This window comes from Terrapene carolina, unplaced genomic scaffold (genome assembly GCF_002925995.2).
Source record: "Terrapene carolina triunguis isolate 2854851 unplaced genomic scaffold, T_m_triunguis-2.0 Scaffold24, whole genome shotgun sequence".
Classification (NCBI taxonomy): domain Eukaryota; kingdom Metazoa; phylum Chordata; order Testudines; family Emydidae; genus Terrapene; species Terrapene triunguis.
Window position 1 is genome coordinate 3,324,946 of NW_020664375.1, and position 24,608 is coordinate 3,349,553.

Consider the following 24,608-nt stretch of genomic DNA (forward strand, 5'->3'; position numbering starts at 1 on the left):
TTTTTTGCTTTGCCATTCTGGCCGCCCTGGTTTTTGTTTGTTTGTTTGTTTTTTGCTTGGGGCAGCCAAAAAGTCAGAGCCAGCCCTGAATGAGACAAAACGGAACACTATGCCGGGCAGGGGCTGGATGGGGAGGCAAGCCATGGCGCAGCAGCTGAAAATGGCTGAGATTTAGCGTATAATAATAATAATGAAGGTAACACTCCGCACTGAGGCTTTAGTGGCTCATTTTAAAATGAGCTCCTGTATTTTTAACTGCTTCACACAAACACATGTTAATCACTCTCAAATGGGATGTAAAGCTTTTCAGTATTTTTCGTCACTCTTCTGTACAAACTAATAAGCATGGTGAAGAATACTAATCCTGATTAAACATGGGACACAGTGCCAAGAACACTGATTTTACTGCTACTTTCCAACTTCACCCTGTGCCTCCCAACTACAATAATGAGATCGGCAGGATGTGCTATGTTGTAAGTTATGTTCTTACGTGTAAGGCTTCCTCTGATCCCAAAACCTTTGCATAGAGCTCGCAGATCCTCTTCTTCCTATGGGAGAAATGCAACAAAGATTTAAACACAAGAAAGAAAATAATCTACTGCTGCTATGTTCTTACTTTGAGAGAACAAAGATTATTCTGTGTCTAAGTTGGAGGTTTCAGCTCTTTTGGTTTTATTCTGATTACTGAGAGTTTGGAGGCCGGGAGTTGTACTTCAGAAATGAGTCAATAAACTTGATCAATGTACTGACATGCTCTGTTTTATATGAGCTAACTTTACAAGCAGTTTTGCAAATCACTCCCTAAGACACTGATCTCTATCATCTCAAATTCGTATATTATCCAAAAGTCATTTAATCTGCCAGAGAAAGAGAGAAGTGAGGTTTTGTACTTTTGTCTCCTGGCTGACTGCAGATGCTGAATTTTGATGAGGGAAACAGACACTGCTGCTTGTGATCTCAGGGAACCAGTATGAATTTTAAAAATCCCTCTTTCCTTTTCACTTCTGTATTTGTATGGGCCTGTACTTCCTTCAGTAACAAAGCAATAGCAATGGAATCTGTTCCCACTTCCCAGTCATTTTCTGGCCCTTGTTGTCTAGTGCTAGACATATCCCATCATTTCCCAAAAGGAAAAAGATCAGAATGAGACAAGCGCACCAGTTAAGAACCGAAAAAGAAAAACAGACCCATGCTCAGTCCATTTTGGATGCAAATCCTGTCCCATTCATAGAAGAAATGTAGGGCCCCAGACACAGCAGAAATACAGGAGGGCAGAGTATATAAGGAATCTACACAAGTGGACCACATCCCCCATGTATTAGGGAGCCCAGGTTTGTGGTGGTTCGGCAACTTCCCTGTGCAGCAGGTTTCAGGGGTGCTGCAGCAGTGGGCTAGGGAAAAGTGGAGAGAGAGGATGCCCCACTATGCAGCTCCAAAGCCTATTCCACACTGCATAATGTGGAGGCTACTACACATCCAGAGTAACAGCAGCAGCCATGGAGTGACTGGGCCGTTGGTCTGTGCCCAGAGGAGGATTTCTTTCCCCCTTCACCTTCGCAGGACCCCGCCGTGCCAAGCCCAGCTACCTGGGCTTCTGACAGGGAGGAAAGATTTGGTCCTTTGTTATATTTCCTCTCCTTTCTGCCCGTTGAGGAATCATCTGTTCTGGAAGCAGAAATGCTTAATGTGACAGACTGCGAGAGTCACTGTTCTCACAGGATTTTCAGAGTTGGGTTCAGGTAAGTGCATGGGGTTTCTGGAGACTTGCTGGATCTGTGCCCATTACGGGGTGTGTGTGTGTGTGTGTCACACACTGACTGTGCTGATACAGTTTAATATTGTGCTGTCACATACCGTGAGCCAAAACACAAGCTCTTTCAAACCCTCGTCAATTCAATTCCACAGACATGCCAAGCAGCCCTAAGTAACACTAGGGGGAGCTCAGAGAGCTGCAAAAACTCAATGTGGGAGTCACACTGCAGTCAACAGGGAAAGGGAGCCAGTGACAATGATTAGAAGAATACCTCTTTGCTAGCTCTTTCTTTATCCGCCCTAAAGAAAGTCCCTTCTATCCATCTCAGACAAAGGCCCAGCTTGGGTGCTCTAGCAAGGCAATTCACAGAAAAGTGCCAGCGGACGCTGCATTCTTCCACTGGAGGCTGGGTTTCCAACCTTGCAAAAACAGCAGGGGGTCAGCCCTGAAAGCCCGGGGTTCTCAGGAATCTCCAAAAGCCACAGGCCACTGGACCACGCCTAGGACACTCTGCTCCCTCCCCAGCTCTCTAACACCACAGTCCATTGGAGCCATATGGCCATTGACAGCTCACCCTACAGATGTTCCTGAACTCATCCTGGATGGCTCTATAAAACAGAGGAGCTCCACAGAAAAGTAAATACAACCTCAGGCTGTATTAACTGTCCTGACTGTTCCTCACAAAATTATGGCAGGAATAATTAGCCTCCCTCCTAACCCAGCCCTGGTCTGCCCTCTTCCCCGATGTCCATCAAGAACCTCCAGAGATCCCATTGCAGGGTCCTAGGAAGGTGAATTGTGTAGCAGAGGTAACCAACTTCGCTGCGGGCAGGTGGAGGTCCTTGTGGGACGAGAGCAATTTGGCTCAGAGAAGCTGTAAGCTCCACTATTTGCCAACTAAATTGCAAAGACAAAATGACTTTGCAAAAGCAAAAGTAAATATTAACCTGAAAATGGCATTTTCAGACAGCCAAGCAAATAAATGCATAGGGCATTATATAGCTTTAATTCTCAGAAGGGTTGAATGACAACATTTTATTGAAGAGATTTATCTGAGCGGTCCCCACAACAAGGGTGAATCTTTGCAGATGTGCCTGCTGCTCACACAGCTGTGCCTTTTGCCCTGGAACGGTTTAGTATTTTATTTAAATGGCCTATTGCTAATACTCTATCCAGAGCATATCATACATCTACATGCGCTGTAGGCAAAATCCTCATCTGCAGTCCCTGTGCTCAATCATGGTTTCCGACAAGCCTTGAGCAAAGGGAACGTGTTGCTGCATTGCTTCAGTAGCAGCCAAGGAAGCACATTGTGACTCTAAGCGTCCTCCTGGATTCCCTCTGCTCTGTGGAGGAAGTACCTGGTGCAGGGTACTTCCCCAGTGCACTGCGTAGCTCTGCTAGCCAGCGGGTATTGTATTGCCCCTGTTCCACTGCGCAAGAGATGGGGGTGGCGCTGTCACAGCCAATGGAAGCTGTTCTCCTCCCTGCACTAATACTCAGTCTGGGCAGCTGGCACAAGGGAGCACCAGATGCCCCATTGAGTGGCTGTGCAAGCTGGGCCACAATCTAACCCATTGTCATTAGTGATTGGTCTCTGTCTAGGGGAATCTCGGGTAGTAGGTGGAGGTGGGTTTCACTCCCACAACAGGTGGGCAGGCTGCAGCACTGTGACTCCTGTTCCAGCCAATGGGGTAGTGTAGTGGCCATAGCCCCTACATGCAACCCCTGGAACACGGTTTCTGGATCCTTGGAAACCCAGTCCCAACATCAGTGACTCAGTGTATCTGCCCCACTAGCTTATAGTTGGGTGTGGAGACGCCTCCTGGCCAGCCACTCAGTCTGCCCCTTTTCCCTGTGTAGAACTAAAGTGAGGCTTAAATTGTGTGCATGGGATGGATTTCTCGTTGTAAATAATATACTACATTAAGCACAGTGTATGTCAGAACCATTCTTTACCGCTGAGAGTCATCGATAGTTTAATGTTCACTCCGAAAATATTCTAAGTCCCATTGTATAAAAATTAATCTCAGAGTCAGATGAACATGTTAATGCTTTTGACACTGATTGATAAATTGGTCTGTCTTTTATGACACCCCTATAAATAACAAAGGTGTCCTTTTATTGCACAGAAACATAAGCTGTTCTCAAGTGCTGCAAATGTTTGATTGCATTTAATATGCTGACACGCAGTGAAACGTGGCATTTGGTGTTAATGATAGCCTGAAATGCTGAACACAATGGACTTCAAGCTTGCCCAGCTTTTATTGTGACAATCACCTCTTGTAGTTCCAGCCCGAAGCTTAAATGCAGATGGAGAATATCTGGTCTATTCCTGAAAAACGAAAGAGGCTCGGTGGACCAGTGCTGCTGCTCTAAGAGCTGGTGGAGTAATGCTCCACATGATCCCACTTTACAAAAGCTGCGAGAGCTCACATATCGCTGATTTGAGGACACCAATATCGTCTCTAATTGGGCTGACCATTACTGTTAAAATGTGTACTTGAACATAGAGCATCCCACGTTTTTAATTTTGAAAATACCCTGTCCACATTTAAATAAAGGTCTCCCCCCCAACCCTGCCATATAACTTTAGCTTTGTTGATTAGTCCAATGAAATGCTGGGAATATTTTTGAGGGCAAAACTCTACTACCCTTTAAAACCCATTTTTATTTATTTTTAAACAATAGCAGGGAGGAGACTGATATAACAAGATAGTGGACTAGATCTTCAAGTGTGTTGAGCTCTGCCTGGCACACCTGAAGACACAGGGTCAAAGGTAGCTTTCTGTCACCTTTCTACCCCCTAATCCTTAGGGCTGGTTCATCCTATAACAAACTGGAGCAGCTTCAAGGCTGTGCTAACTTACAAAGGCTGAAATGGCCCTCTAGGGTCTGATCGAAGATCACTAGGGTGCTGAGCACTCTGGCTCAGCCCCTCCCACTTCTGGCACACTCTGAACACACCCACTCCACTGTGTGGGGACAGAGGAGCAGCAGTGGGGAGCATGGAGCTGGCTATTCTGGCTTTATGCTACCCAGGCACTCCCAAATACAAGAGGAATCCCCAGTTGCCCACTAAGTGAAGCTTTCTGGCTGCTTTCCACTGCCCGAACAGCTCAAAGCAGTCAAATGGGAGCTTGAGGACTTGGCTTTACAAAGGACAGGTAGACGCTGCCATGCTTACTGCCATTTTGGATAAAGGCTTCACATGGCTCCTAAGGGAACAAAATTTAAGTGTTGCACTTTTGAAGTGACAGCACTGCGAACTGTGCTTAGTTAATAGCCAACGTCCCTGTAATTATTGCATGCAGGAAATGTTTTGTCTGATATATGAAGAGAGAGAGAGAGAGAGAGAGACAGAATCTCTGAGAATTTAAAACAAAAACTTAAATTAGATCCTGTGTAAAACTATGGCACTTTGTTCTTACCTTTCTTCCTTTGTGAGATGTGTCAGTCTTCTACACTTTCGAGCGAGAATAAAACTGAAAAAAGAAAACCACAAACACAAAAAAGGAATGTTGGCATCCATTATATATACAGTGCCCTTTAAAATGCTATCAGTTGGTGGCTTGATGATGCCAGCTTCTAACATTTGTCTCTTATCTTTAGGTCTTTAGTCTTTAGCTGGTGGCCACTTTCCAACCCTTTCAATTCTTACTGAGAAATGTGGCTATAAACTTTTCTTCAGTTCTGCAGGATTTAAGCTCAGCTTTCAGAAAGTTTCTAAAGGTCAAATCTTTATCTCAGGCTGTCTGCTGGAGAAATTTACTAGGGCTACAGTAACGGAAAAAGAGGAAACATCCTTCCCCATGCAGCAGAGGGGAAAGTAACCACAGGGCAACAGTAGCCACTGCATCTTGTGCACTCTTCCTCCTGTGGGGAAGGTGTGGGGGACAGATTGGCTGGTGGATCTATGAAGTCACCTTTCTCCAGGCCAAGGCTTGATTTGTGCCGGGGCTTGCAAGGGCAGAGCCCTGGCACCTGTAGCTTGGCAGTTCATAGCCCCAGAACCTCTGGGCTTTCTGCAACAGTTATGAATGTAAAAACATTGCTTGAGCCCCCAGCACCTAACTGGTTGAGCCCCGGCACCTCTTTCATTATAAATTAAGCACAGCTCCAGGCTCATCCCCAAACACCTCCTCCACAGGTGTGTGCCATGGCATTGGCGATGTACAGACCTCTTGCTTTGGTCCCTGCATGCAGGGAACCACACTCTGGTCAGGGTCAGAAGATCCATAGGAGCTGTTTCATGGCATAGTAAATCCGCTCATGACAGCTGTAGGATTTGATATAGTAATAGCAAATTACAAAGGCTAGTTTGGAATTAGGTGGTATGGCTCAATAGCCTTATATAAGGAAATGTTGCATTTCATTTTTGATTATTGGGGGCAGGGAGGAAAAACACATTTATTGGAAAGAAATCCCTTTTAATAGGGTTGGCTGAAAATTTTCATTAAAAAAAACAGGGGAGGGAGGGATTGTAGAAAATTTTAGGTTTTTTTTTTTTTTAAATGTTTGATTTTGGAGGATTTCCTCCGGACACCACCAACTCGCTTTAAATTTTTTCCTCCTCTCTCTCCCCTTATCCTTTTCTTATTTTGACACTGGGTTGGCCAGGGACAAAAGGGAGAGGTAGGGAGGGAAACAGAAATAAAACAAACATCTTTTTCCAGTTTTTTCCACACCAAAAAAATTGAAAATTAAAAAAAAAAAAAATGAATTTTTTTTAAAGACAAAATTTGGGGAGCAAAATACTGAATATATTTTGTGAAATAAAATAATTCACCACTTTTCGAACAGCTATACTTTTTTGTTAATATTTTCAGATATTTTCCCCCAATGGTAGGTTTCCGTGTCTCCTCAAACCCCAGGCCCACAAAAATTAATGGACAATCGTCCCTCTTCTCTTTTACCCCATTATGGCAGGAACACTGCAATTGGGTTTGGTATCATCAAGTGTCATTCCAATCACAGCTTCCTCATCTTCAATGAGCATGGTACCACAGTAGTCTAGAAACCAGAGAGGAGAAAAAAATGGATTTTATTAATCCAGGTAATTTGGAGAACTATGACAGAGAAGGAGGTGAAACCACCAGTGTGGTGTGACAAAGAATATGACACCACTCTCTTGCTCCATGGAATTGTTCTGCCAGAGATTGTGTGCCCTGTTCCTCGGGCTCTGGGAAGTACTATTTTCTACCTAGGTGAGATATTTTAGATATGGGATCCTGAGACTCTTAGCAACCTGTTCCAGGCATCCTTAAAAAGCAGGGACAACATAAGGATATTCATATAATTGAATTTATGACCAAAAAGATGGTGTTATAACCGACATGACAGGGGTACCAATTAATTGCACAGAAACACACTGTTCTTGAGTATTGCCGGTGTTTAACATTTTGGCAAGCACACTAGGTTTTTATGACAGGCATATGCCGGATACAAAAGATTTCAGGATGCTTGTACTAAATGTTCTGGAAATACAGAGTACAATTGTTATTAAAAACATGGCTCTGAAAGCACCAGTTTTTCCAGAGCACTCTGGACATCTTTACAGTCATCTGTTGCAAATCTACCCAAAAGCTTAAAGGCAAACAAAGACTGTATGGTGTACTCCTGCAAGAATTAAAGAGGCACTGTGTTCAGTGATGTCACTTTAAACAGTTTGGGAAATATTTCAACTTCCGCACTCCTAGGATCTCTAGCTGGCCAAGACATATGGCTATACGTTTTTAGCTACAAACTATTCTCAAGACAAAATTGTCGCAGTCATGCAGTATATGGCATAAAATCGCTCTCCATTACGCCCCAACTCCACCATTATGTTTAGGTAACTAATGGCAGAGACATGTCTCATTTCAAGATGTCACTGAAGAAAAATGGGGGACGGGGGTAAGGAGAACAACAAGAAACAAGAGTTAGTGTATCCCAACTTCTTCCCTCATGTCCTATATTCTCTCTCTCTCTCTCTCCCCCTCCCCCCTCTTTTTAGGACTCTCAGAGAAGTAGCTGAAAAGAGATGAAATCCCCTTTAATGTGGACTCTTGTATTAGCATAATATAATACAAAAGAAAACCCCCAATTAAAATGTAATACCCTTTTTCCTCCAGAAAGGTTCTTTGTAGTATACCATGCACTTGATGACTGAGCCCATGGGAACCCGGCTGATCAGCTGGTTTCTCATTGGTGGTAATGGTGGGTTGAAATGAATCTTCAAATCAAGAACTGGGGGAATGGCACTAATAACATACTTGGCCTGGAAAAGAAATAGTACATAAACGAAATACATTATCCAGTATTTGAGCCTCTCTCTATTACAGCTGGGGAAGCTTTAGAGTATGTATGCTGACGGTAATATCTTCCAAAGCAAAGAAAGTTTGGCCCATAGCATGCAAGTTACAAAATAGACCTCTCAGGATGTCTTGGTTGTGGAAACTGTAAAATGACAACAAGTACTGTATAAATGACCATCCAATTGGGCAATTATTCTTTTCTAACTGGTCAGAAGACTATTCCTCTTACAAAAGGGTCACTTGGCTCCTTTTTGATTGACCTTTCATTTTGTGGCTTGGAAGCTAACTCTGAAATGTTTCTGGAGAATGTTTCTCTTGCACTAAATTTCTATTATCATCCCTGGAAATATTCTTTTATTCTGAAGCTAACTGAATGCAAAGGAGCAGAAATAGTAAAGGAATGACACAAATACACATTATAGAATTCTCTGCTTCTCCAGTGCCCATCCCAAGCTGTGTCACTGGTATTACTTAGGGAATAGCAGAAAATGTGACTCCTGGTTATTGTGGCTCTCTTCTTTGTTACACTGTGCCTCTGTATTACAGGCTTATTGAGAAGACGAATGGAGCAATTAAAGATTTAAAAACATACCCCTACAAATATTTGCTCTAGTGTAAGGTATTGAATTACCTCGTATGATTCATGGTCTAAGGTCTCCACAATGACATTTTCACCTGACTGATCAATGCGGACTACAGGTTTCTCTAGCTTCACTCGGCCTCCCAAGCGTTCCATTATCTTCTCACTAATCTGACCAGAACCTCCAACAAACTTCCTCTCCTGGAAGAGAAAAAGAGACAGTTCAACAATGTGAGATGGACAAACTTGGTTTGGATAAAATAAGAATCATACAGAACTTTTGTTCTCAACACTCAAAATAAACCCAACTCCTTTCTGACCTTTTGGAAAGTTAGGTGACTTAATTTGGAAAGCGTATTCCTAGTATTTTTTACCCTTTTGAGAGCAGAGACCTCTGAGCTTGCTGGGTCTGTTCACCAATGGGACCAAAAGTGCCAGAAATCTCATGAGAAAGCTGTTCTCATGTGACTTCCAAACCAATTCTGGAGATCCCAGAGGCTCAGCTAAGGTTTGGATAAGCATTCAAACTTGTGAATGCTGAAGCTGAAGTCAGTCTCATCCTTTTTGGAGGTCTGCCCACCAGTAATAGTAACAATGATTGCCATAATTATACATAAACAGGCTATAAAAAGCAAATAGCAGGGTCCTGAAATCTGCCAGTAGTATTAATTATAACTAGAAATTTTTTAAAAACCCTCTCTCACACCTATCAGAGGTGAGCCAAATAGGTTCATTTCAATATAGTAGAGTGCAATTAAACGTACATTCATTTCGTGCAAGAACATTAGCCGATTCTTCCTTTTCTTCATGTGTGTTACTTGCATTAAATACACTTCACACACATTTTAGGGTTATATAATACATAAATACAGGCATTTATCTTCATCAGATTGCTCTGATAGCCTTATGAACTACAAACATTGGAAAGATTTGATTTTAGTTACCCAGCTATTGGTGGTTGTGTTTCAAATATTAGTCTGTATCTATCTAGGCACTTTTGCAGTTCCCATCACCTTACACTACTTAAGTACCTCTCATATATTTAGCCTGTGAGGACAGGAAGTATTACTAATATTCTCATTTTTCAGAGGATGAACTAAGCGAAAGGGGGTGATCTGCCCAAAGTTAGAGTCAGGAATTGAACCCAAATCTCCTGATCCCCACTCCAGTGCCTGAACCACAAGAATGGCCTTCCACATTGATACAACCTGAACCCTATTAATACTGAAATCAAGGGTACCTATTGTCTCTATGTAAAGTAAAAACTATGGGAGTTTGGCTGCCCTGTTAATGCAGCAGTGAACAGTGTCTACATGCTTCTTGTCCTTCCTTTTAAAAACAAACAAAATAAACAAGTTTAAAGGGCTTCTGCCAAGAAATGTGCTGTGTTCTTCGGCTTACTGTACCTGCCCACCGTTGGTGGTGGAGAATATCCTGCCTGTCCCCCCACACTGCTTCACGTACCACAGGAACCAGAGAGCAGAGACCTCGTGAGGCTCAGAGGTGACATCCACATTCACAAACAGCGTTGCAAACCTCTTGCTAGCACTGCACATGGGATCAAAGTAAAGAGAGTATGTTACTATAAAAGCAGTGAGATGATATCCATCGCCTAGTCCTGTTCTCTAGCAACAGCGAAAGAAAGGAGCCTCGCAATCCTCCTCTGCCAGTGATATTAACACTATTTTCTTCTGTTAACATCTGGAGACAATTGTCAGTCATTCAAGATTCTGGGAACAATGGAGCAAGGCCAGACAGCTCTAATGGGCTTTAAAGCTCTGCATGTCAGCTACCTACTCCTCCAATCCCGCCCACCCGTGTCACCCATGAGACCTGCAGTCCTTTCTGTTGCTGACTGTACCTGTCTCCCCACTCCTTCAGCCAGCCACAGTCTCCTCCGCTGTATAAGCTCCGGAACCCTTCAGGAATAGAGGAGTTTATGAGGACAGTAAAGCTCAGTAGAGACTGTGAGAGAAGGTCCAGGTGGGTGGTGATCATTCTCATCCTTGTTCTGTCCACATTTTGGATGGATTGCCACCCAGCTGCCTCCTACGCTGTCCTTTTCAGAGAAGCAGCATGCAGGAAATCAGTCAGAATTCCCCTTTATGGGGACACACAGAACAAAGAAACAGCCTGGGGGGAGTTGGGAAAAAAGCAGAATGGCGAAAAGGCCTTGAGCAGATTTATGAGGCAGATTGACAATAAAGGAGAAATCGTGATGTCATTTGCACAGCCATGTAACTATGTTGTGCATCGGACCCTGGGCATGTGCAATGGCCTCTGCTGATGAGCATACATGTAGAAAAGTGTCACAACTAAAAGTGGGCTGGGTCTGAAGTTTGATCAGTTTTCTCTCTTACTGTTTGTGCTTTGATTTAAGAGATGACAAATCTACTGAGAATTATTAGAGATGAAAGATCTGTACAAGGTTTCAGGTTGGGTTAAAAGATGTGTGAATACAGGCAGAAGTAAACATTCTTTCACTGAACTTCAGTTACTCCCTCTATCCTCACATTGCACATTTGTATAGGTGTATTAAAGACATGGGAAGGAAGTACCATGTCTTCCAAGCAGAAGATGCTCATTTTAGCTGTGTAACACCACATGGGTCTCTGCGGTTACTGCTTTTGTCAACTGCCACCCAGAAAATAACCTCCAAAGCCAGTAAAAAATCCTGGTTTTAAACTATTTTCTCTTTTGTTTAGTCAAACATTTTTTAAAGCAAAAAGGCTTTTAAAAAATAAAAGCATTTAAGCATGTTTAAATTCAATTCTTCACAGAAACAGCATCTTCATCTGCTTAATGAACAGACATTTCCACTGAAGCAAAAGGCTAAGAATGGAGTTGCCCTCCAGGGAGGCTTGACCTTTGATCTGCTTTTATGACTGTCCTTGACAGCCCGGGGAATATTTGTATATGGGCAACCGCTGCAATAGCAACACTACAGTTTGAGATGCAGGATCATTTGCATGTTTTGACCACCATATTTCAGCATCTTAACTGGGTGCCCAGCGCTCGCCAATAAAGTAAGCAATAAAAGAAGTAATCCTGTAGGGACTAGTGGGGGATTTTTTTAGTGCTATGTGATATTTTAAGCTACTGATTAGATACTTGTCCATGATATAGCCATGTCATTGAGAAGAGAGCCATTTCTGGAGGCAGCAATTCAACAAAGATGAAACCCGGCATTTCAGTTTAGTAGAAAGATTCCTTGTGCCAGTGTTGTTATAATCCTTTGTTATAATCAGTTACTAGATACCTTTGAGAAGATTAGGTGTAAACTGGGAGTGGTGGGCTCTGAAGCTCTTTGAAGTAGTGATTGATCATCCCTGCTAATGTGATACTACCACATGTGCATGTTTAGTGGCTTCATGCTATTTCCTCTGGTAGCCACTGAGAAATTGCATGCAATCTGTGCCTATAAAGATTCTACCTCTCTTCCTTTAGAGCCATAAAAAGGTTCTGATGAAACAGGCATTTATTCAGTTCTTATTTACATATATTGTAAATATGATCAGCTCTGAAAGAGGTTTTATTATATCTAGTGGAGGAATAAATACATGTATTTTAATATTTTAGACATATACTTTTAGGCAATGATCTAATTTTTCCATAATATTTTGCCACTTTGCCATTATTTTTGGTATTTCAGCACCACAATTTCATCTAATATTTCACATGGAAATGGCTGTTTGGTTTCAATCATTAGCACACAATGCTATTTCAGCATGAAATGCCAAACTAAAGCAAATCTGCACAATCTGTCAGACAAAAGGAAAGAATGGAGGATTACCCTTCTGGACCATTGCATTCTAGGGATACGAAAACTGCTATGGCATGTAACCTAACTTTTGATTGCACATGGCAGATCAAGTTTAGATACACATATGAAATCTGAAAAGCATCTTGGAATTAAGACAGGCTGACAATTATGTCAAAATTCAGGTAAAATGTCAAGTCAAATTCCATCACAGATTAGAAAGATGTGACTCTCCTTGCCTGGTGCTGTACGATATTGTGCAAGATTGTACAGGGTCTCATTTCCAATTTAAGAGGTTGGATCACCTATAACTATGTATATCAAAGATGGCTGAGCTACACCATGCATTAACAAACACTATGCTGAAGTTACCTACCAAACATTTTGAAAATGCACATTGTCCAATTCAAGTAACATTTCATTCATTCTTATTCTGTTTCAGTTGTCATGGATGATGATACCAATGAGAAACTCTCTGAAGGCCTTTATGCCATAGTATACTCTACTGGATACCTGAATGCTTTTCTTACAGACAGTACATACACACTTAAGTCAGTAGCATTTACTATTGTTGCTCAAACTTGTTCCCCATAGAATTTGTCTAAAATGGTTTATTCCCAGGGATCTTCCCCTTCGGGACTTCCTTCGGCAAGGTCTATGGATAACTGATTGCAGTACAGTTAGACGCCTTAGGATTTTGTTATTTATGTTACATTTCCAAAGGCACAAATAAAGGCAAAAACCATAGGAAGGTTTTGGACAAGAGCCTGTTGCAACTGTATTGTGTGGAAGACTAGGGTAGGAATTCCACCCATTCACACTCCTGGTCTACACTATGAGTTTAATTCGAATTTAGCAGCGTTAAATCGAATTAACCCTGCACCCGTCCACACAATGAAGCCATTTATTTCGAAATAAAGGGCTCTTAAAATCGATTTCTGTACTCCTCCCCGACGAGCGGAGTAGCGCCAAAATCGATATTGTCATTTTGAATTAGGGTTAGTGTGGCCGCAATTCGATGGTATTGGCCTCCGGGAGCTATCCCACAGTGCACCATTGTGACCGCGCTGGACAGCAATCTGAACTCGGATGCACTGGCCACGTAGACAGGAAAAGCCCCGCGAACATTTGAATTTCATTTCCTGTTTGCCCAGCACAGGAGAGCACAGGTGACCACAGAGAGCTCATCAGCACAGGTAACCATGCAGGCCGATAATCAAAAAAGAGCACCAGCATGGACCGTACGGGAGGTACTGGATCTGATTGCTATATGGGGAGAGGATTCAGTGCTAGCAGAACTTCGTTCGAAAAGACGAAATGCCAAAACTTTTGAAAAAATCTCCAAGGGCATGATGGAGAGAGGCCACAATAGGGACTCAGAGCAGTGCCGCGTGAAAGTCAAGGAGCTCAGACAAGCCTATCAGAAAACAAAGGAGGCAAACGGTCGCTCCGGGTCAGAGCCGCAGACATGCCGCTTCTATGCTGAGCTGCATGCAATTCTAGGGGGGGCCGCCACCACTACCCCACCTCTGTCCGTGGATTCCGAGGCGGGGATAATCTCATCAGCCACACCTGAGGATTCTGCGGACGGGGAAGAGGAGGAGGAGGAGGAGGAGGAGGAGGATGAGCTTGCGGAGACCACACAGCACTCTGTTCTCCCCAACAGCCAGGATCTTTTTCTCAGCCTGACTGAAGTACCCTCTCAAGCCTCCCAAGCCAGTACCCAAGACCACGACCCCATGGAAGGGACCTCAGGTGAGTTTACCTTTTAAAATAGAAAATATGGTTTAAAAGCAAGCGTTTTTTAATGATTAATTTGCCCTGAGGACTTGGGATGCATTCGCGGCCAGTACAGCTACTGGAAAAGTCTGTTAATGTGTCTGGGGATGGAGCGGAAATCCTCCAGGGACATCTCCATGAAGCTCTCCTGGAGGTACTCCAAAAGCCTGTGCAGAAGGTTCCTGGGCAGTGCAGCCTTATTCCGTCCTCCATGGTAGGACACTTGACCACGCCATGCTAGTAGCAAGTAATCTGGTATCATTGCATGACAAAGCCTGGCAGCGTATGGTCCCAGTGTTTGCTGGCATTCAAGCAACATCCATTCTTTATCTCACTGTGTAATCCTCAGGAAAGTGATATCGCTCATGGTAACCTAGTTGAAATACGGGAATTTAATTAAGGGGACAGAGGTGGCCCTTCCTACTGGGCTGTTTGCCTGTGGCTGAAAAGAAATCCTTCCCTGTAGTAAGCCAAGCGCGGGGGGAGGGGGGTGGATTGGCACTAAGCTTTTCACGTGTGGCTAGCAGGGATCTTCCCTGATACCAGCCACCCAGTGGGGGGAGGGATAAAGCGATCATCCCAGAGAATTGGATGCGGGGGTTAGTTTGTTTTCTGCTTCTGAAGGTTAACAGGAAAACCGCAGCACTCAACAGGCTTTGCTTGGTATGTGGGAAAGGAGGACGCAGAAGCTGAAAGACAATGGCTTACCATGGCTGCATGCAAGCCGAATTCTGTTGCCCGGACCTGCATCTGTGATCTCTAGCAACAAAGCCACAGGCACTCAATATTAAGAGGCAAAATGTGACCTTGCACAGAAATCACATGTGCTATGTAATGTGAATAGTGTTGTTCACCATGAAAGAGTATAAGCATTGTTCTGTAAAATGTATCTTTTTAAAAAATTCTCTCCTTTTTTCCCTCCCTCCAGCAGCTGCAAATTTTTCAAGCCTCCCTCCTCCGTCCCGAAGGCTATCTCAGATAAGGCATCGGAAAAAGAGGACGCGAGACGAGATGTTCGCGGAAATCATGGAATCCACCCGCAATGAAAGAGCTCATCTGAATGAGTGGAAGGACACGGTTTCAAAGTATAGGAAAGATGCCAGTGAACGTGAGGACAGGAGGGACCAACGTAAGGACATGAGGGACCAACGTGAGGACAGAAGGGACCAACGTGAGGAGAGGAGAGACGCTCGAGATGAGAGGTGGCGGCAGGAAGATCAGAGGAGGCAGGATGCAACGCTGGGGCTGCTGCGTGAGCAAACAGACATGCTCCGGCGTCTGGTGGAGCTTCAGGAACGGCAGCAGGATCACAGACTGGTGCTACAACCCCTGTATAATCCCCCTCCCCCCTCACCATGTTCCATAGCTTACTCACCCAGACGTGTAAGAACGCGGGGGGGAGGCTCCGTGCACCCTCCCATTCCACCCCAGTGGACAGCCCAAGCAAAAGGCTGTCATTATTTTAACCTTTTTTTAGTGGCCTTTTCCTTCCCTCCGATCCTCCTCCCAAACCCCACCCGGGCTACCTTGTCAGTTCTCTCCCTCTTTTTATAATCAATTAATAAAGAATACATGATTTTTAAACGATAGTGACTTTATTTCCTTTGAAAGCAAGCTGTGATCAAAGGGAGAGGGTGGGTTGCCTACAGAGAATGAGTCAATAAAGGGGGCGGGTTTTCATCAAGGAGAAACAAACAGAACTTTCACACGGTAGCCTGGCCAGTCATGAAACTGGTTTTCAAAGCTTCTCTGATGCGCCGCGCTTCCTGGTGTGCTCTTCTAATCGCCCTGGTGTCTGGCTGCGCGTAATCAGCAGCCAGGCGATTTGCCTCAGCCTCCCACCCCTCCATAAACGTCTCCCCCTTACTCTCACAGAGATTGTGGAGCACATAGCAAGCAGCAATAACAATGGGGATATTGGTTTGGCTGAGGTCTGAGCGAGTCAGTAAAGTGCACCAGAGACCTTTTAAACAGCCAAATGCACATTCCACCACCATTCTGCACTTGCTCAGCCTGTAGTTGAACAGCTCCTGACTCCCGTCCAGGCTGCCTGTGTATGGCTTCATGAGCCATGGCATTAAGGGGTAGGCTGGGTCCCCAAGGATAACTATAGGCATTTCAACATCCCCAACGGTTATTTTCTGGTCCGGGAAGTAAGTCCCTTGCTGCAGCTGTTTAAACAGAGTAGTGTTCCTGAAGACGCGAGCGTCATGAACCCTTCCCGGCCAGCCCACGTTGATGTTGGTGAAATGTCCCCTGTGATCCACCAGTGCTTGCAGCACCATTGAAAAGTAACCCTTGCGGTTTATGCACTGGGTACCCTGGTGCGCCGGTGCCAAGATAGGGATATGGGTTCCATCTATCGCCCCACCACAGGTAGGGAATCCCATTGCAGCAAAGCCATCCACTATGGCCTGCACATTTCCCAGAGTCACTACCTTTCGTAGCAGCAGCTCAATGATTGCTTTGGCTACTTGCATGACAGCAGCCCCCACAGTAGATTTGCCCACTCCAAATTGATTCCCGACTGACCGGTAGCTGTCTAGCGTTGCAAGCTTCCACAGGGCTATCGCCACTCGCTTCTCAACTGTGAGGGCTGCTCTCACCTTGGTATTCTGGCGCTTCAGGGCAGGGAAAAGCAAGTCACAAAGTTCCATGAAAGTGCCCTTACGCATGCGAAAGTTTCGCAGCCACTGGGAATTGTCCCACACCTGCAACACTATGCGGTCCCACCAGTCTGTGCTTGTTTCCCGGGCCCAGAATTGGCGTTCCACGGATAAAACCTGCCCCATCAACAACATGATCTCCAAAGCGCCAGGACCCGCGGTTTGAGAGAATTCTGTGTCCATGTCCATGTCCTCATCACTCTCGTCGCCATGCTGCCATCGCCACCTCCTCCTTGCCTTGTTTTTCTGGTCCTGGTTCAGCATAAACTGCACAATAATGCGCGAGGTTTTACAATGTTCATGACTGCTGTCTTGAGCTGAGCGGGCTCCATGCTTCCCGTGGTATGGCGTTTGCTGTGTTCACCCAGGAAAAAAGGCGCGAAACAGTTGTCTGCCATTTCTTTCATGGAGGGAGGGGTGAGGCTGTACCCAGAACCACCTGCGACAATGTTTTTTGCCCCATCAGGCACTGGGATCTCAACCCAGAATTCCAATGGGCGGGGGAGACTGCGGGAACTATGGGATAGCTATGGGATAACTACCCACAGTGCAACGCTCCGGAAATCGACGCTAGCCCCGGTTGGACGCACACCACCGAATTAATGTGCTTAGTGTGGCTGCATACATTCGACTTTATACAATCTGTTTCCAAAATTCGAATTCTGTAAATTCGGATTAATCCCGTAGTGTAGACATACCCACAGTGAGCATGTGGCCACTAGTGGCTAGTTGAAGCTTAGAAAGAACATTAAGTGTCCATTTTATAGCTGAAAGGTAGCAAATCACTTCCTTTAGCTTAAGCAGGCACAGGTCTGTTTCTAGAGCTGTAGGCTCATCCTGGTTCTAGCTCCTGGGTGTAGTTTATTTAGTAATTCTGATAGTGTACTTCTAGAAATGGGTCTGCTTTAGAGCAGCACCAGGCTATAAATTTCTTATGTATGATGAAATCTAGTCAAACTGTTCTTGAGTTACAGGCGAAATAAAAATTAATGTGATGTATGCATAACAACAAGCAGTATTGTCAGTACCTCCGTGCTATATACGGTACAGTGGTAACAAAAGGGGCCACTTGGGTGTTCAGGTAATTCAGTCTCAGTCTCAGGACTGTATACTGAATTCTTATAGTGATTGTAGAAAATCAGCTGGCCTAACACTAAATAATTGAAGGCAATATCTCATCCAAAGTTCAGTACAGGAACCTGGCTACGCCAGAGCATATCTGTTTTATTGCCAAACATTCAGAACTTCCGAGTAAACCAATTACAAAATCAGAGTCTTGTTAAATCTCCTGTCATCTGACCTGGAAGCATTACACTAGACTCACCAAAAAGCAAAAGCAAATAATCTTTTTGTGCACAAAAACTATTTACAAGAACAACAGAAAAGCTACAAATTTGCCACCATGAAGCAATACCACTATGAAGATTCAAGTCTGTAATTGCTTTGTGCTGTTTGTTTGTTCTTAAAACTACAGTATCCCTAGATGCTATGCTGCCAGATTAAATTCCAGGATTTAAGGGTGCTGCTAGCTATCAATAGATATCTAAAAACTACATATCTGAACTTAACTGTCTCTGATTTCTGGAATGCCCAAGATACATACAACATAATTTCCAAGTTTAGTGTGTGAGGCAAGCAGATATTTTTCAGTTCGTCCAAACAGGCCTGATACAGAGACAGCTGAATCCAGTTATAAGCAGGTCATCAGCAAATTAAATAGAGTATATAACAAGCAGAGATGTTACCCATGGTTTCAATGCTAGCAAACATTACGTTTTCATCTGATCTTTATTTGAGTTAAAATAACGTATGGAAAATAATGGGATGCACTGTGTATTTGCTCAGTTATTATAGTTATCAAACCTGATCACCATTTAGAACCCTCTGCTCTTCTTCCCAGTGAAGTGAACTTTGAAGGTCATATTAATGAGGATAAGCCATGGACGTTCAAGCGTCAGTGTCAAGCCAAGGCAGTATTTGGATGGGACGCCTCCAGAGAAAAACATCAAGTGCTGCAAGAAGTGTTATTGGTGATTTGGTAGGTCTCTCTCTCTCTCTCTCTCTCTCTCTTTCTGAGTTAGCACTGATTCAATGCCCCATTATAATGTCAGTGAACACTGTATTTGTATTTGTCTTTTAGATTAAAATGTAAAACCAATATCCTGTTCATTTGTGGTCATTAAACCTCGTAGCGTATTTCTGCAAAAGTAGTGTTAGCTGTGGTCAAACTTCAATGGGGATAATTAGAATCTACCTACTCCAATTACCCCTGGCACTTTCAATGGGACATTGTATTCCTCACTTCCTGTACTTAGCTGTTCTGCACAGTTAGCCTGCAGCACTATCCAACTATAACCCCTCATACACTTCAATATTAAAGTGATTCTTACTTTGTCCAACAAACTTTGTCTATGAAATCTTGCATAGACATTTTGTCCCATTCTTCTGCATGTGGTGCCTTCCATGGGGCTTCATTAGGAATCTATGACAACATAAGAACAGCGAATATTCAGTAACAAAATTGCACACTGTGGATATGTCTTCACTACATACACTAGACTGGCACAGCTACATTGTGCAGCTATGCTGGCACAACCCCATAGGGTAGACTCAGCATACATGGACAGAAAGGATTTTTCTGTTTGTGCAGGAACACCACCTCCCTGAACCTGAACGGAAGCATTCTTCCATCAACACACTGATTTTTTTCAGGAATTGGCTTAATGGTATAAAGGACGGGACTAGAAAAGTGATCCAGAAATTATGCTTTCCCAGATTTATACCAATCATTTTTATTGGGACAAAAGGTTTTTTCTCAGCACTTACCTGAGCTTTCTATTCCAGATAAGCCTATTTCTATTTTAACTTTATAGGCAGAAATCTTACATACATTTTTAGTGAGAACACCTAGCACAAAATTCTGCTTTTCTGAAAAACACCAGCCCTTCTCCCTTTTACAATAGTAAACTTGTCTCTTAACACAGACTAATTTTTAACTGAGTCAACTGATTTCACATTAAAATTAGAAGATACAGACTGTGATTTAAGACTCTTTTTTAAAACAAACTGTTTAAAGAAAAGACATATTTGAATAATTTTCTCTGATCAGTATATATTTTTGCTATTTTTAGTATTATTTATTCTAAAAACACCGAGGGGGTTTTTAAAGGCAAGAGAGCAACTCTTATGGGTAGAAAAAATATCTGAGAAGAGAGTCAGTCTTAGAAGCCGAGTAATAGAAAATGTATTATGATTGAAACTGAATTAGTGCCTCCAAAATAACAATGCAAGACTACAGTTACAAGCTCACCTGCACTACAGAATTCTGTTAAATGTTCTTGCTGGAAATTTACACAAGTTCTAAACAGAAATAAAGTGGATTTAGCAGAAGATAAAAAAAATAGACTAAAATGTTGCCTAGTGAGGTAAAATGCTGTGCTGGAGCGAAGTGTGTAATTCTACAACTCCCCTGTTTATGTTTTGAAGCACCTGCACTTTCCTTTTTAAACACTCCTAGCTCAACAGTATAGTGAGAACCAGTGTACATCACCTTTAACACATATTTAGCTGGTCAAGTTAGTTAAAGCCTCTGGGGAAGGAGTTTAGCATATGTTAAAGGCAGTGTGCCTTGCCTACACTAGGCTATTAAGACATGTTAGTATGTGTCATTTAATATGTGCTAACATCACACCTTTGAATCCCATACAAGGGCTAACTGCATTGGATAACTGAGCCTCTACACACCTCCTTTCCCATTTCATCCATCGTCCTCCATAGATTGTTGAAATCTAAGATGACAAAAGGGTTCCACATAGTAGGAAATGCACCCTTAAAGGGATAACTTTTACCCTAAAAGAAAAAAAAAGCATAATCAGAATACAATTTGTAAAACTACTCATTCACTTGAATGACCACAACCTCAATGTACATAAGTTAGTACCGAAGACTTAAACGGTCACCAGACAGCTCCAACCAGTACACACAGTAGTAATCATTTGACAGATTAGTTAATCTGCTGCACATGAAAGTAAAATTAATAGGAAGAACAAATGATAAGAATGCTATAACCTTGTATCTTTAAAAGCTGAGTAGGTAGGTTTGAGACTGACACCTCCAACCAAGACAAAAAGCAAGGTTGTTAAGGCCAGCACAAAAAGCAGGCAGCTTTGGAGTGTTGGCATTTATTTGGGGTGATCAGTTTTGTACTGTATGTTTATGTTTGATTACATTTTCTTTCCTAAATGAGATTTAAAATGAATAACAATATAATATTTTTCAAAGATACAATATTAGTTTTCTTCAAAATCAAAGCAAAGTGACTGTGATAGGAAGACTATCTTGGCCATAGCTCAGAGGTTTTCCTTAAACAAACACAACAATTTATAGTTTCAAAAAGACTAATTAGAAAGGTAGCATTTGTGAATCATTAATCTTTATTAGCCATCAATATTTTCCACAGTATTTTTGGAATATATATGTTTCATGGAGATAGCCTAACCAGTATGGAAGTCATTATTTCATTGGCTGTATAAGTATTTAATAATTAGATTTTACATGTAGTTATTACTATGAAGTAAGGAAGTCTGGCTTCATGGAAGGAGTGAGAAGATGGCTAAATTTATAGATACTATTTTGTTTGCAGGGGATTTCCCTGGTTGTTTTTGTGGCTGGCAGACTTGATAGCTGTGTGAAGCTACTAAAAGTCACTGACCTTAGTTATTCCTTTCCCCAAAAACACATTCCAGGGCCTACTGAGAATATTCTCTGGTAAGAACACTACAGGTTATTTAATGTTGCAGGAATATACAGCCGTGGTGGGGGGAAAAAAATCACACTCATGCATTTAAGATGGTATTGCAGCAATAGGAATACAATGGATATAATAAATTGTAATAAACATTTCATACAGTGTCCCACAAAATGATTACTGGAAACAAATGCAAATTGACTTGTATAAAAGCATTATAACATGATTAAAATGTTAAGAAATGGATAACAATAAACAACAATGTATCATGTTGAGAAATGGCTATTGGACCATTGTATGCAGCAGTCTTAGGCCTGGTTTTATTTAACCTCTTTATCAGCAGTCCAGAAGAGGGGATAAGATGCAAATTAGTTAAATCTGCAGCTGTTGCAGACACTAGAGGGTGCAGCAACACAACACAACACAACATAAAGGGACCCTGAGAGATTAAAAAAGTAGGATGGAAATAACAAAGTGAAATACAACCTTGAAAAACACAAGCTAACAACCTTTGAGGAAATCTAATTCAAAGGGAGGGAGTTACTTAGAAAGCAGTAATGTCAAAAACAAACCGAAGGGTGATAGTAATAGCAAATTGCAAATCAATTTGTAATGAGATAGAGCAACAAAAGACACAATGAAATTTTGGACAAGATGAAAGAGAGTGTTTTCGGTACAGTGTTTGTAAAGACGCTGGGAGCCTAGTGGAAGACAGCTGGGAAGGCTTGTAAGCAAAACCAAAGCAATACAAATAGGAGGAAAGCAGTGGAAGGAGTTTGGGTTTTTTTTATTTTATTTTACATATGGACATAACAGTTATTACTAGGGATGCCTGAGAACATCATGTCCTTTCACAGTAACTTGCCATGTGGGGAATTTGTTGTCAAAATATGCTGTTTCATCAAAGCCAAAACGTTTTGCAAAGACCTGTCAGTTTTGATTAAGTTTTTGTTAAAAAGGTTTCTGAGCTCCAGGGTGGATTGTCCAGTCACTTCCAGAGAGAAAGAGAGAGAGACTGATGGAAAACTTGACCTTTTCAACCTGAAAACTGCTGTTTTATTTCATGAAAACATTTAAAAGGTTTTGATTTTATTCCAAAGGGAAACAAAATAAAAAAAATTGGTGGTGACTGGAGGACAACAATTCCATTTTGTGGTAATCTTTGAGGTTTCAACATTTGTTTTCTTTCTGCACCGCAACTGGCTGAAGATGAACCTGGGCAAGAGTGAGATGATGCTCAAGAGGGAAACACTTGGAAGATCTAACTCCCACTATCACCTTGCCCTTCATTGAAGGAGTCTGCCCTTAGATTATCAAATCTTTCCACGATTTAGGGAGGCTCCTATCCCACTGTAAAATGTTGCAGTTGCAATCAGTCCTCCTGCAAGTTTAACAAATAGTATATTGCTGAGAAGAGTGTTCTCCATAAAGTGTTGTTGTTTTTTGCATGGGCTTGCTTTAAGCCATGAAGATACATTTTCAGCCTCCTAACTATATACATGAAATTATAATCTATAACCTTACTATAACATTACTGTAACAATTACTATAACATCACTATAACAACCATGCTCAGTGCATTAAGAGCCTTCCGAAGACACCCAACATGACAAACTTTGCATTGGATACCACACAATCATTTTATAAAGATGAACATGGGTGTGTAGGGTGTTCCCCCGAGGTACAGAGCATCATGGTAAATTTATGCATTTTTTTAAAAAAATCCACCATTGGCCAGACACAAGATCCTGGATTAGATGGACCTTTGGTCTATACTGCTACAATTGTTAATTGTTCCTTTGAGGTGGGATACATCTTTGAGTTTTGCAGGAAAATTAGCATAGCTACAAGAAAGTTGCACTATTACATAAACTAGGTGTCACAGGGTGGCTGGCCCCTGTAAATGAAGTAGGTCCAGTTCCCTTGTGCCAGAACAAGTATTCCTTGTTTGGCCAATTGAGAGGGTGGGGCAGATGCTGTGGGCTATGAAGGATGAGGAAGAGACTCAACGAGAGGATGTCCCAGTGACTCAGAGCAGACTGGTTCAGTCAGGGGCAGGTGAGAGTTGCCAGAGAGCAGGGGACGGGAGGAGTCCCAGAAAGAAGCAGAAGGTGGTTCCTGCGAGAAGGCTGAAGGCAGCAAGAGCGAAGGGAACTGCCTGCTAGCTCTAAGCCAGAGCCAAGGGCCAGAGAGTTCTGAAGGCAGGGGAGCAGCAGAGGCGCATACCCGCTGACATTGCCAGATTTGGAGAGCGGGCCCATAGGAACTGTAAGAGAACCTGGGGGAGTAATGGATGCTCCCCAGGCAAGTTCCCACGGGAAAGAGCAGGGTTGCACTCCAGCTGGATGGCTGGGGTGGTTGTCATGGGACAAGGACAGGAGAGGACTGCACTGAAGAGCCAGGGCGTGGTGAGAGATGCCAAGGCGGTATGTTGCATGTATTGTTTGGCTTATACTGGGGGAATTCTGGACTATGGGACTTTCGTTATGACTTGTGTGCACAGGACTCTTGTAATAAATGAACCCAACAAGGACTATATTTATACTTGGGAAGATGCTTTGTACTATTTCTGGGGAATCTGAAGGAGGGAAACTGAGGCAGGCGCACTTATGCCGAAGCCTGCAGCAGGAGGGCATTCCAGGACGGGTGCCCAGTGACACTAGATAACGCTTTTCATCCAAAGAAGCTGCATTTGAAACAGGTTGGCAATTTCTTTTAGCCTCTCAGGAAAGCCATAATGCTTAGCTTTAGCCTATTAATAAATAATTTTTACAGCAGTGAAGACAAACTTGACTGTGAACCTAAACGATTTTGGAATGGTGGAGCTACATTTCACAAGTGTAAATCTTGTACCAGTCTTCCCTAAGAAAGTATAAAACTGTTCTGTTTCAAGTACCTTACATTTTCCAGGCCTACAAGCATGAAACACACATGCATGCTGTGCTCAAAAAAAAACCAAGACAGAAGCAGACAGCATTCTCTTTATTCTAATTATTGATTTTGTTCTGCGCTTCCTTCTCCACCTGA

The 24,608-nt window shown here is 42.8% G+C and overlaps 1 protein-coding gene across 1 annotated transcript in view; it reads right to left on the reverse strand.

Annotated features, from left to right (window-relative positions):
* LOC112114833 (amine oxidase [flavin-containing] B-like) overlaps nucleotides 1-24,608 on the reverse strand; it is a 50,428-nt gene that overhangs the window by 6,137 nt on the left and 19,683 nt on the right. Inside the window, exons 4-11 of the mRNA XM_029911147.1 lie at nucleotides 20,579-20,683; nucleotides 19,225-19,316; nucleotides 10,036-10,177; nucleotides 8,681-8,830; nucleotides 7,853-8,012; nucleotides 6,670-6,766; nucleotides 5,185-5,238; nucleotides 491-548 (exon numbers count right to left, since the gene is read on the reverse strand). Of these exons, the coding sequence (XP_029767007.1) occupies nucleotides 491-548; nucleotides 5,185-5,238; nucleotides 6,670-6,766; nucleotides 7,853-8,012; nucleotides 8,681-8,830; nucleotides 10,036-10,177; nucleotides 19,225-19,316; nucleotides 20,579-20,683 (858 nt within the window). The remainder of the gene's footprint in view (nucleotides 1-490; nucleotides 549-5,184; nucleotides 5,239-6,669; nucleotides 6,767-7,852; nucleotides 8,013-8,680; nucleotides 8,831-10,035; nucleotides 10,178-19,224; nucleotides 19,317-20,578; nucleotides 20,684-24,608) is intronic.